This window comes from Mesitornis unicolor, unplaced genomic scaffold, assembly GCF_000695765.1.
Source record: "Mesitornis unicolor isolate BGI_N332 unplaced genomic scaffold, ASM69576v1 scaffold45139, whole genome shotgun sequence".
Lineage (NCBI taxonomy): Eukaryota > Metazoa > Chordata > Aves > Mesitornithiformes > Mesitornithidae > Mesitornis > Mesitornis unicolor.
Genome location: NW_010210189.1, coordinates 3,036 through 15,666, shown reverse-complemented (window position 1 = coordinate 15,666; position 12,631 = coordinate 3,036). Strand labels below are relative to the sequence as shown.

The 12,631-nt window shown below is 39.0% G+C and overlaps 2 protein-coding genes across 3 annotated transcripts in view; one reads left to right on the top strand and one right to left on the bottom strand.

Annotated features, from left to right (window-relative positions):
- The window catches only part of CALD1 (caldesmon 1), an 89,358-nt gene extending 85,578 nt beyond the window's left edge, over positions 1 to 3,780 (top strand). For both annotated transcript variants that reach the window (XM_010193101.1, XM_010193100.1), the window contains 3 exons: positions 2,035 to 2,115; positions 2,443 to 2,476; positions 3,752 to 3,780. In XM_010193101.1, the coding sequence (XP_010191403.1) occupies positions 2,035 to 2,115; positions 2,443 to 2,476; positions 3,752 to 3,780 (144 nt within the window). The remainder of the gene's footprint in view (positions 1 to 2,034; positions 2,116 to 2,442; positions 2,477 to 3,751) is intronic.
- Positions 3,781 to 7,471: 3,691 nt separating this feature from the next.
- Positions 7,472 to 12,631, bottom strand: part of LOC104547424 (aldo-keto reductase family 1 member B10-like) — a gene marked incomplete at its 5' end in the record, with an annotated part of 7,626 nt that continues 2,466 nt past the window's right edge. The window contains 6 exons of the mRNA XM_010193099.1: positions 7,472 to 7,514; positions 7,853 to 7,935; positions 8,841 to 8,924; positions 10,004 to 10,085; positions 10,258 to 10,364; positions 12,112 to 12,234. Coding sequence (XP_010191401.1) covers positions 7,472 to 7,514; positions 7,853 to 7,935; positions 8,841 to 8,924; positions 10,004 to 10,085; positions 10,258 to 10,364; positions 12,112 to 12,234 — 522 coding nt within the window. The remainder of the gene's footprint in view (positions 7,515 to 7,852; positions 7,936 to 8,840; positions 8,925 to 10,003; positions 10,086 to 10,257; positions 10,365 to 12,111; positions 12,235 to 12,631) is intronic.

Genomic DNA, 12,631 nt, shown 5'->3' with positions numbered 1-12,631 from the left:
GAAAGGTAGGGATGAGGAACTGGTATTGTCAGTGTCCATGTTGGAGAATGGCAGAGCATCACTCGTGATGTTAATGATTGAACTTTGTGATTTGATTTAAGAACTGGTTTCTTCCCATATCCTGTGTAACATTTTTCTGCCAGTTCACTTGCCCTTTAAAAAAGGAGCAGCCTGACAAACTTCTTTCTCAATTCACACTCTTGTTTGTCCCAAAGAGGAGCTTGAAATTTGCACCACTGCAATACACTAATGTCAATATTTACTGGTAGCTACCTGGAGATTGTGTCCTTATGTACATGATTATTTATAAAAAAGAAGTCATTGTTATTGCTGTATTTAACCACAACCACTGAAAACCAGTACAGAATCTGTCTTCAGATTTTCCTCTTTCTTTCAAGTTGCATCTTTTAGATAATGTAAAACTAACCTCTTGTTTTCCCCTCAGCCAATTGTTTCTATCTATGTCTTTGTTTCCCTCTTTCTCAATAGATTGTTCTTTCTTCTTTCATATCTCTGCTTGAAGAAACCTGCCCTCCTCCTATTCTTCTTCTCTGGGGGTCTGTTTGCTAAGTTGGTCAGGTAAACCTATTTATAATTGACTATGAAGAATGATACGATTTTTTTTACCATGATAAATCACAGGGAAATGTAGAATTTCTTAGTTAGCAAATAACTTTCTACCCTGATCACTTTCCACCAAAATAAAGAATTGTTTGAAGCTTTTGTGACCATCAAGATTCTTGCGGGTTTTGGAACAACATTTGCTTAAAAGTAGAGGGAGCAAAGATCTCAATTTTATGGTGAACCTCAACACAGATTACAAATGATTTCAGGATTATGGAAGTGGTTATGTGATAACTTCGATCGCAAGTGATTTTGTGGTAAGAGCCACTGAAGTTTTGCTGTTTCCTTCCTTCTGCTTCTGCCGAACTTGCTTTTTTAAATACAGAATTGGGTTAAAGGCCTCATCATCAGCAACCCTCTTTGGCCGTAAATTATGATCAGTTCCAGAACATCTCTGTTGTGTGTAAATAACTCTTGCAAAAATCATATTTCCATTCATCACTGGGCAATTTTCTATCCCAAGTTATAAATTCTCATGTGCAGAAAACTACTTATCTATGGCTGGCAAAACCAAGATTCTGGACACTGCAGAACTTGAACACTTTTTGAAAAGGCGAGTGCTTATGTCCAAAATTCTTTCAAGAATCCTTTGTTTGCCAGCCATAGACGTAGACACCCATCTGCGTGTCCTTAAGCAGGTGCATTGCTACTAGCCTAGCATATGTCGTCTTGATTTGTGGCCCTGCTTTTCCCCAAGAAGCAGCTTGACATTTTTATTGAGTTTTTCTTGAAGTCTGCATATACACTTATTTTCAGATAATATTATTATTTTTAATGATTTTACTTCACTTCTTTTTTTTTCCTATCAGGCTAGTGATTGGTACATACTAAGATTTTAAAGAATGCAATGGAAATTCAAATAGATATGAAAGACTACAGTGTTAAATCCTGAAACCTATAGTTAAGAATGTAGAGGAGGATCTGCTTTTCTGCTGCATTAGAAGTCCTACTCTATTTTTTTACAGCTTTTTAAAAAAATTTAATATTTTTATTCTGATCTAAAATAACTAAGAAAAACTACTTTTTGATTCCTCCCTAATAGAAATACTGTTTCTGAAAAAATATTTTTTTCCTGCAGAAAATTAGAATTGTCTTTCTAAAAACTTGATGCTGCAATAAATTTTCAGTGTAACTCCCTAAGCTGAATGTAATAAGTTATGGCCAGTCTGTGCAAATACGCAATCGATGCACTAGGATTGGTTTTTGTGTACAGTGTATACATGTGGAGTGATTATGAGAAGTGGCATTCTGAACAGCTTTATAATTGATAGACAATGTAATATTTACCACTGATAGATGCTCCTCAACTTTTCTTATGAGGAAGTCGTATTCTAAGTTTTTCTCTAACAAATTAAAATAAACCTGAACTAATGTTGGTTTCTGTTCTCTGACATTAATTTAAAAATACAGGACTTAAAACCAGGAGATGTATCTGGCAAACGTAATCTCTGGGAGAAGCAGTCAGTTGAAAAGCCAGCTTCTTCTTCTAAGGTAACACTTCACTGCATTAGTAAAAGGCTAATATCTCTATGGGAGGCTTTCTAGGAGGAAGGTGCTGTTTGCCTTCATGCAGTCAGTCAGTCAGTTGGAATTAAGCCTCTATGTGCCTTTTGTTCCTAACCTGCCTTTTTATCTATAAAAGAAAATATAACAAGGTGCAGAAAGCCATGGGCAATGTGTAACTTATATTCCTATTTGGCAGAGCTGTGTTGTGCATGGAAATCTGTCTTTTGCGTGGAGTTGATTTTTTTCCCTGTTATAAATAGCTATATTTCCCCATATTTAACTTTACTAATGAGTTTTTACTTTTTCAAACAGGTATCAGCTATGGGGAAAAAATCAGAGACTAATGGTAAGTAATTCTTATAACACACCTGCATATTAAAGAAAAACTTTGCCACATATTCACACAAACAAATCTGTGGCTTAAAATTGTTCAGCTCTTAATGTTGATGCAAAAAAAACCTCCTTTTTGCCTTTGCCCTTCAAAAGCTCCATTGCAATATCATCAAAGCATGAATGTTTGAGGAATAAACCTAAATAATCTCTCTAGGAGGACTGAGGATTAGCAGCACTCCAGGCACATTTTCAAAGCCTTGCTCAAGTTATACATGAAGTGTGTTTGCTGTAGGTGGAGAGTATCATCGAACTGTGTGAGATCTGAGGAACAGAATTGTCATTTAACTAATTACAGCAAAGGCAAGGCATCTGGGAAAGGTTCTTTTAAAGGCTGCAGTGGCAGTGGATACGTGGTGAGAAGGAACCCAAAAAGCGAGGCTGTTACAGCAACATTATTTGAGCAGAAATGGAAGACTTCAGTACTGCTGAGAACGAGCCCTGCATCTGATTTTAAACACTGGCACTGGGTAATGGTGAAGCCTGATGAAAATTCAGCAGTGTTGATTTTTAAAAATAACTCCTCTGGTTGGTTGTCTCATGTGCTCCTGCATACCCAAATTGGACTGGAGTTCAAACACACTGAGCAGCAGCTCTGCTTTTACTGGAGCTCTGCACTGGTGTCTTCTCAAGGCAAAGAGAGACTTACTGTCATTTTGAAACTACTAGTTTGGGAACCACAGTCTAGTTGTACAGAAGGAAATCAGCAAAATTACCCTCCTAACTTTTTTTGGTTTTAAATTTAATATAAAACACTCCAATTAAAGCAAATTAAAGGAATTATGTGCCTAAGGACCAGTGGGGAAGAAAGGAAATTCACTACTCAATTTAATAGCTTTACGATGCTTTGCAACATCCCTTGACTCTTCACTAGGAATGAAATGCTCAAATATAGAAAAACTTTTGGTTTTCCACACATCAATGTGCGTACACATTCTTCTTCACATTTGTATGTGAAGCCAGAGCTACAGTATGCCTGTAGACCTACCCATTTAAAGTTATGCAAAATGAAATTATCTTCTTCCTCCTCCTCTTTTTTAAACTGAGCTGTTAGGAGAGGACTTTTCAGACCTGCTTGATGTTAGCCCTGCTCAGTTCCTGTGGAAGACAGCATCTAGCTTGTGTCCTGTCTTCTTACAAGCTGTGCGTTAGTCTAGAGCCACATCTTCTCTATTTTAGAGATCCATTCAGGTTATTTCAAGCTGTCTTTAATATTTCTCTTTCTCAGCAGGTTTGAGACAATTTGAGAAAGAACCGTAGAAGGCTACTAACGACGCTGGACCAATCAGTTGGGGGGAAAAAAAAGGAAAAAAGTGCTAAATTGTTCTTTTTATATTTATGTTTATTTACCAAAATGTCTTTTTGCATTATCCCAGTTAAAACCATGTATATTAGCACTGTATTTAATAATCAGTCTAGACATTCATCATAATAGTACTGCCTTTGCACAAGAGCCTTTATTCCTAAAGAAACCCATGCTGTGAAATATATAGACTCTCCTACTGATAGGCATAACTAACTATATATCTGAACAGTGATTTCAACTGGCATAAGAGGTCAACCCAAAATGCGTGTAAAGTGAAGTTGCTCAAGAAGGTTGTGCAGTAAACCTATGAAAACAATGGTTACTTTTGGAATACAGAAGTCTTTCTGCACTTTAGACTAAGGCATGGAAGAAATATCTTTAGTTGACAATGTAATATTTTCTGTAAGTTGCCCATGTCATGAGAAATACTGCATCAATAACTTGTTTTAAATTTTTTTGTTTTATACTTTTTTTAAGTATCATTTTTTCCATTCTAGTTTAAGTTAATACCTAAATTTGGATGGTTATGTTAGCTGACAGCGGTACTGATATTTCTTTTTGTTGTTAGTGACTAGTAATTGAATGCAATTTAGAATATATACACACATAGCTTTACAAAGTTTAGCCTGAAGGCACTACTAATGGTAGAATGCTTTAATACGTGCTAGAGTATTATATTTAGTAATAAACATACATAATTAGCCAATATCACAGCTTAAAAAAATAAAGACAAAATCACACACTTTTCTATAGTAAGATTTCATAATTGCCATTAGAGGTATGGTGAGATAAGTATTAAAAAATTTTAAATGTCAGTTGCCCAGTAATGGGTAATTAAAAAGAAAGTATAGTTTTTAAAAGAGGAAAAGGTAAGGGTATAGAGGGTCCAAAATAGGTCACTTGTATAAAACATTGTAGTTTAATTTATATAAAACTACCATAATTAAAAATAAAAAACCTAAACACAGCTGGAGCTTCTTTCAAATGACTGTACACTAAATCTTACCATCCGTCAGTGCCGTACACTAAGTCCACCTAAAATGAAATAAACCTCTATCTTTATAGTGCTTCTTTTTAACTCTCTCCTGAATATCTTATTTACAGATGTTTTCATTTGTATATAGTAAACACACGGCTATAAGACGTCAGCTTGGTTTGGATTTACATGCCATACAGTTTAGCATTTACATCCTGCAGTGTATGGGAGGCAGAAACTGAGCAACTGAAGTAGCCCCCGAGCACGTTGTTAACAGCTTTGTTGTGCATTGAAACTACCAGGATCTCCCTTTTCACCACTTCCATCTCTTACAGCATCTGACTTCTTCCTGAAGAAGAATAATGTTATATTTCAACCCAAAGATGAGCTCCCCTGCTTTGCTGAAACATCTTGTTTACATATAGAGATGCACATAGTTATCTGTAGGGGGTGAAACTGTGCCTGACATCGTCTGTGAGTTGTCATGTTTTTTGTTTGGGGGTTTTGTAAACACTCCTCTGAGTCTTTCAAATACATCTGATAGCTGTAATAAAAATTATTTGTTCAAACAATGTATTCTGAAACCGCATCCACAATAAATGGAATATTTCCATCAGCAGCCCCCTGTTTGTTAATGAGTAGGAATGAGTCAGTTAGTGTAACTGGAATAACCTTATTCCTTAAGGAATAACCTTAAGGCTGTGTAAGATAAGCTGCTGTTGCAAAGATGCTTTAAGGATGTCTCTCCTGATGTACTCTTCTACAGCAGACAGCCAAGTTGTAAAATCAGCAGCTTTGACAGAAATACTCTTAAGGGGAGGAGGGGGAGGGTGGAATACCTTAATTGTCTTGCCTATACAAGACAGGAGCTGTGCATCATCCAGAAGTCAGTGTGCCCAGTAAAGTAGGTTCTGACCTAGCAGCACAGCCATCTGCTTCCCTGCTTTGAAAAACATTTGCTCTCTGAGAGCCGTTGTATTTCTCCTGTCTGCCTTGGTGGGATGTGCTTTCAGGCCTGGATGGTCACAGGGACCAAGCCTGGGGAGCAGCTGGCTCTCCCGTCATCCTCCTGTCCCCTTCATTCTTGCTCTAAGAGCAGCACAGCACGTAGTGCCCTTCTCTAACCATCTTGCCCCCTAGGCTGCTGCCAGCTCCATGGGAAGGAATAGGAAGGCTGCAGCAAGCACAGCTTTCTGAACTACTGGGAGGGAAATAATCAGATGCTGCCTAATTTAAGCTGAAAAGAGCTTGAATGCTTGCAAGAGTGCCTGTTCTCCAGCCTCATACTGCCCAACTATGTTGATGCATTTCTCTGCAAGCTTTGCTGAGCATCCTTGTTGATGTAGATAATTTTTTTTTTTTTGTTCCTGGTTATTGCATTTTCTGAGAACGTGGAACTATGCTGGGCAAAATAAGTTTTACCTTTAGGAAATACTGTAATGTGGGGTGGTCATGGTTTGTTCCCACCAGCTGGCACCACCTCCTGGCAGAATTCATGAAAGACAAATCTGGGTGACTGAGTGCAGCAATGCAAGTTTTTTTTGTGTGTTTCGGTACTGTTATGAGGTGATGATTTTTCAGACAATACCAGATTGTCACGTTAGTTTCTAATCATGCTTTCCTGCAGCTCACTCACCATCCTAGCCAGGCTTTGTCTTGTCAGTGTGCAGAATGCCGCAAAAACAGCCTTTTTCAAGCCTGCCTTTGCTTTGGCCTAGCATGATCTACCTGAAAATTGTGAGTCTACTTACTTTAGGGTCTGCTTTGGTGTTTTTAAAGAAAAGTTCTTCTATGTTGTCCTTAGATAAAGCCAACTCTTGTCTGAATATATTGTTCTGAATGCCACCAGCACTTCCAGAGCAAGTCAGTCTGATTTTGTAGGTAGTGCTTGTGTTTGGCTAGGTGTAGTTTGATATGTGTTATCACTACATATCATGCTGTCTTCAACTTTTCACCACTAATCACACAAAAATTCAATTTCTAGGTGTTCAGAGGAAGGGCTACATAAGGTAATAGGTACAACTTTCTTCTTTAGGTTCTAGCTAGATCATGAACCTATTTATTTGATGCTTAAGCCATGAAATATGTATTGTCCTTGTACAGGAAGTATAGAATTATCTGTATTAAAATCTAAAAAAAAACCCACCAGACTTCAGGCATGTTTTAATAACTAATTGTATGAAAAAAATAAGCACTACAGTGATTAAGTTTTGTTGTTATTCAAACTTTATTCATATGAAATTTTAAAGCTTTAGAGATTGACACTATAAAAATCCCAACCATGCATAAAGCAAAGTGATTAAAGAGAGCATTTCTTGACTGCAACTCATGAGACAGTATGACTAACCCCACTGGAAATAACATATAAAAAATAGTGTAAGTAGCCAGTGTTTTTTCTTAAACATGTCTTTAATTAAGGAAGAAAAGGAAATGAAGAGACATTGTCTTCTTACTATTCATCAAAACCAGGTTTATGCTAGCCATCTTTACAGAAGACCCATTCCTACTGATGCATTCTTATACCAGCCAGAGGGCTCCTCCTAAAAAAGGAGGACAACTAACTGCTTATAATGATTGTCAAGTACAGAAGAAGAAATCAGGACCAAGCTACAGAGTGTGTCTTTTAATCTGGGAAGAGCTACACATAGATCTCGCAGAAACCACTTGCATTAATATTCTGCTTTGAATGGGTAGTCCTTGTGGTTGACAGCTCTGAAAAGAGAAAGAATTGGTTATTTCAGTACTGTAGAAAGTATCTTCAGCAGCATTTCCCTACCACAGTCTCCCTCCCCCACTGGCAATGAACTCAAGTTTTGTTGCTGTCATTAATTTGAACACAGGATTGTGAGCAAGCACATGCAGCAGCACCAATACGCTGAAGGGAATGCCCTGACTGAATCTCCCTCCTGAGGTCAGTTCCAGGACATCTCATTACCTGGAACCCAGGGTTTAAGGTATCAGTTTTCCCCGGTTTTGGTCATGTATGTTTTCAAGATACGAGGAATAAAAATACAGATAGAGATAGGCCTAGTGGATAATAAGGAACATACTGGACCACTGGAACTGCCCTCCAGTTCCTGTTAAAGGTGAGGATGACATCCATCTCCTTTTTAGACAGTTCAAAGTCAAACACCTAGGGAAAACAAACAAACAAAAAAGTAACTTAGATTAACTTAGATTAATTTAGATTAACTTAGATTCATGAGTAGTTAGCTACTAAGTGTGCTTCATACATTTATGATTTGAGGTAGGAACATACTGCATCCACACTAAGCATAGTCAAGAAATCCAAGAAATGCCAAATACCGTTTTATCCTTGAATTAATCAAGGTAATCCTTTCCACTCTGAGGTGCTGTTCATAGCAATGTCTTACAGTTCTGGGTGGATGAATGCAAACACTGCTGTAGTTTGTGTCATAATGCACAGATAGAAAACTTAAGGTGCTAAGGATGGATTACTCCATGCAGCACACACACTGGAATTAGCAGTAAATATTTCTCCTACAACAGAGGATTACTGGGTACCAACTGCAAAGAGTCGTCTCACAGTTAATCAATCATCTAAGTATTCTTGCTGGTGCTTCATGGGAGAAGTAAGTTCAAAATGTCACAGCATCAACTGCAGGTAACAGAGATATTATTTAAGATGCCAGGCCTTATGCACAAACATCCAGCTGAACCTCTCTGCCAAGGGGGACTCCAGCCTCAAAGTGAGACATAAACCCTTAACAATTTATTATTTTACACCCTAAAGAAGGGCTCACTAAGCTTTTCCCAGAGGGCAAGTTCAAAACCACAATTCCCTTTCCAGGGCAGCAGAGCTTGAATCACTCCAGTGTAACCTATTTCTCTCCTGGCATGAACAAAATAGTCTTCCCCAGAGAACCATGGCAGGTGATTAGGTAGTGCCAAGCCCAAATCTTTATATCTCTGCACTCTCCTTCCAATGCCTCTTAGGTGCTGCTTGGAAACATGGAGGAGATAAGGGTGTGGCTGCCTATCCACTGTAAAAAGGTGGCAATGGAATGGAAGTGTCACCTTGATGTTTTCCTGAATACGCTGTGGTTTGTCAGACTTCGGAATGACAATCAAGTCTCTTTGGATAAGAAAGCGGATAAGAATCTAGGAAAAAACAAGGAAGAACATGAACACAGGAGTACCAAGAAATTGATATCAAGAAATCTCTTAATCTTTTTTTTCATGCACAAACCGATTTCTCTTTCTACAACCATGTTCACTCTTTGGAAGATTCTAGCAGTTTGCAAACAGGTATTGTGCCAGCATTTGCTTGTAGTCTACTGACAAACTACAATTGATTCTGGCCTATGTTGTTTCTGCATCTTGGCTTCTCCAGGATTCCTTTTGTTTTCCTTTAGGGTTGGAGGGGGGTAGAAAAATGATGATGCTTCTGACTTGTGCTATATGTGACCAAATGTGCATAATGATACTGCAGGTTGTTTTGGGCTCACAGGTAAGTACCTCACTGAGGTTAAGCTTTTTGAAGTCCTTCAAAAGGAAAAACACATCTATAGATTTTAAAAGTCTCATGTGTTGTCACCCTACCTCAAAAGAGGACTGTTGCATACATTTTTTTCGGTCATGCTCTGGCTGTCTTAAAATACGACTTGGGTTGATTGCTTGTGAATATGTGGGTTTGTCTGAATAGCAGTTTCTGCACACCCTGGACAAGAACTCATTTGTGTGACTAGCAACTAATAGAGAAAGAGTTTCATCTTGAATAATCAAGCTGTTTTCAATGATTCTTTGTGAACATGAGCAAACAGGGAGCAATCAAATAGGTCTGCAAAGTACAGGGCTGTTCAGGAAGAATAGTTTAGCTAACTTCACTGAAGAAAGGAATAATAAGTTGGCTTGATGATTTTTAAGTAAACCTCAGAGGAAAGAGGTTCTCAGGGAGCAAGCACTTCTCTCTGGGTGCAGAAAAATTCTCCCTGGGAAGGGGAACACCTGAGGTAAGCATGTACCACTGCTGATCAGCTTCCCCCAAAACTCAGCACTCATGAATCTTAGAAAATGCCTGATAATCCGTATGAATGCTGGTAAGAACGGGGGCAGTATGAAGAGTCCAGTTCCCATTATACTGTACCTCTAGAGAAGGCAGCATCTGCTAAGACTGGCCATCAGCCTGTAAAAATGTCTGAGGAGGAGGAGGAATAATTTGCCCTGACAGGGCCACTTACCTGGGCGGGGGTTTTGTGATGTCTGGCTGCAATCTCTTTAATCTTGGGATCCTCCAGCAGAGTAGGTTCCCCTGGCTTGGCCCTATTAAAAACAAAAGCCAGCATATTGATGGTAGAAAGTTATTAGCTTCCATACAGGAAGCCTGACACTTTGTGTGAAATTATTATACATGCAAGATTTACATCATTTGTCTCAAAGATTCAAGTTGCACATGCCTTGTTTTGTGTACAGAAAGGCTGCAATGCTTTCTTACCATGGGCGGTTAGGAGAGCCAAGGGGGCTGTAGGCAGTCACAGCAATCCCTTTGGATTTACAGTACTTGATCAACTTTTCCTGGGTTAGGTATGGATGACATTCAATCTGCAAGCACAGAAACATGGTGGTTGATACAGAGGCAGACTACACTGGGCTCTAGAGCATAATGTTAATTCATCATGGTTTTCAGAAAATGTGAAAAAAAGACTTCCAATATCATGATTAAAATCTATCTTATACATTTTTAATGCCACAGCAATACCTAGAGGCTTAGCACAGAGAACAGGGCTTCATTATGCTACATATTATACAAAGATAGTAAGAAATAGAGTGGAAGCGCTATCTGCATCAAGAATTGCTGAAATCAGTCTTTCTGGACTACTGGAGAGCAGGGTGGCATCTTCAGAGGGGCAGCTCAGGATACCTGCAGTTTAGTTTCTGCTCTGAGTCACTCAATCTCTCCTCTCCTCAAAGAATCTCCCTGACTCCTGAAGAGGCCTGGGAGATAAGCTTCCCTAGGTTAGCTCAGATCATGTTGCGACCAGACATTTGGGCAAGATGTCCTTTAACTGGAAACAACAGCACCCTACACGGGGATGCTGCTCAACTTGCCACAAGCCATAGTATGGCCACAGGGCTATGTCTACACTGCGTAATATGGCACCGTGCACATACCCAGCCGTTTCTAAATGCTATAGCATTGCTTCCAGGCATGGTGACATGAAAACCATGTACAGTGGTTTGTTTAGACCTGAGCTAGATTAAGCAACTACTGTAGCAACAGTGTGTGGAACAGGCACATCCATGGAGAAGCAAACTGGAGTCAAAGCCTGAAGTTCTTTAAAGTGTTGAAGTTGGTGCAGCTTTTAAAATTAGGGTAGTTGGGTCCAACCCCCCCAGAACTTTATAACCCTCAATAAAAATCTTTCAAATCCTATGACCGCCTTGTTGTAAACCTGGCCAGTGCATATGTTAGCCCCAAGCCCTGCACCGCAGTGCAGCAGCACAGGCAGCACCATACCTGCACAGGACCCAGTGTGGGGATTTCCCTGGATATTCCCAAGCCAGCAGAGACAGGCATTCAGCACCCTCAGTTGAGTGCAATGAAGTCGCATATGGAAGAAAGTCAGAAGGTTCTGATGCTCCTGTTGTCCTGTGATTTCATTCATGAGGTACGTGGTGAGAATTTGTTTTATAATTGTATACTTCAACTCTCTTTTTTATAATGAAGTTTAGTGAAATGGTTTGTTGAACCACGAATGTTGAAAAATGACTAAGTTCAGTGAATGAGTTAGAGCATTCCTGTACATCCCCATGCCTATGCAGTAGCTCATAGTGGAGATTTTGTTGGTTATCCCAGGGCTGGCAGAAATGAGCCTGTGGCAACTTGAGCTGTGACACTGGGAGTGTGAAAGAGGACATGTAGCAGAAAGTCTCAAGTTCTTATACAAGGTAATAGATAGTTACCCTTTTTTCCAATGTCTAAAAATGAAATATTCTCATCTGTTTCACATTACTGTGATATGAATAATATATAGTTTTGTATGGTATTGCTCTCAAATCTCCACTGCATTATATACACACATGAGTCTACAAAAAATCTTCTGTTGAGATCCCCGTCAGCTAAAAATTGCCAACACTGACACCATGCCAAAGCCTTGCGTATTGCAGGCAGTACTGACTTGAAGGGACTTTCTGACAACCAGAGATACCTAGTGCTTTGCAAGATCTTCCCATGGCACCAAAACTATTTAAAGGTCATGGCAGAAGATAGTTCTAGAACTGAAGTGTGGCAGGAATATATTTAGGAATATCTCAAGGTTAGTTGACATCAATGGAAAAAAAGTCTTACCTGGCAAACGACTGGCTTGTATTTTAGTCCTGGCTTGTTCAAGAGTCTTTCAATTTGCTCATGGTTGAAGTTGGAAATGCCAATGGCTTTTACCAGACCACAGTCCACCAGCTCTTCCATGGCCTAACAAATAAAGACAACCAGCATGTACTGTGAACTACAATATTTTATTTCCCTAAAGCTAGTGACAAACCAACAAAAACCCACACAATGTTAAATAATAGTATCTCAAATTAAAAAAATTTATCTTTGCACCTTGTATTATCTGTATGCTTTATAGTCTGTTGCAGATGGAAAAGTAATACAAGAAGAATGGCGTGGTCAACACTTTTGTACTGAGAAACAAAAACTTTTGCTTTGGCTTCTTTGGGGGTCATTTTACCAGAGCTAACAAAAACCTGAAGTGAGACCCCTCTGCCACCTCCTATGCCAGCACACTACCTCTGAGTTGGCAGAACACAGCAGGGAGGACATTAGCTTAAACTTAGTTACCTCAAAATAATTTCTGGAAACTGTACTC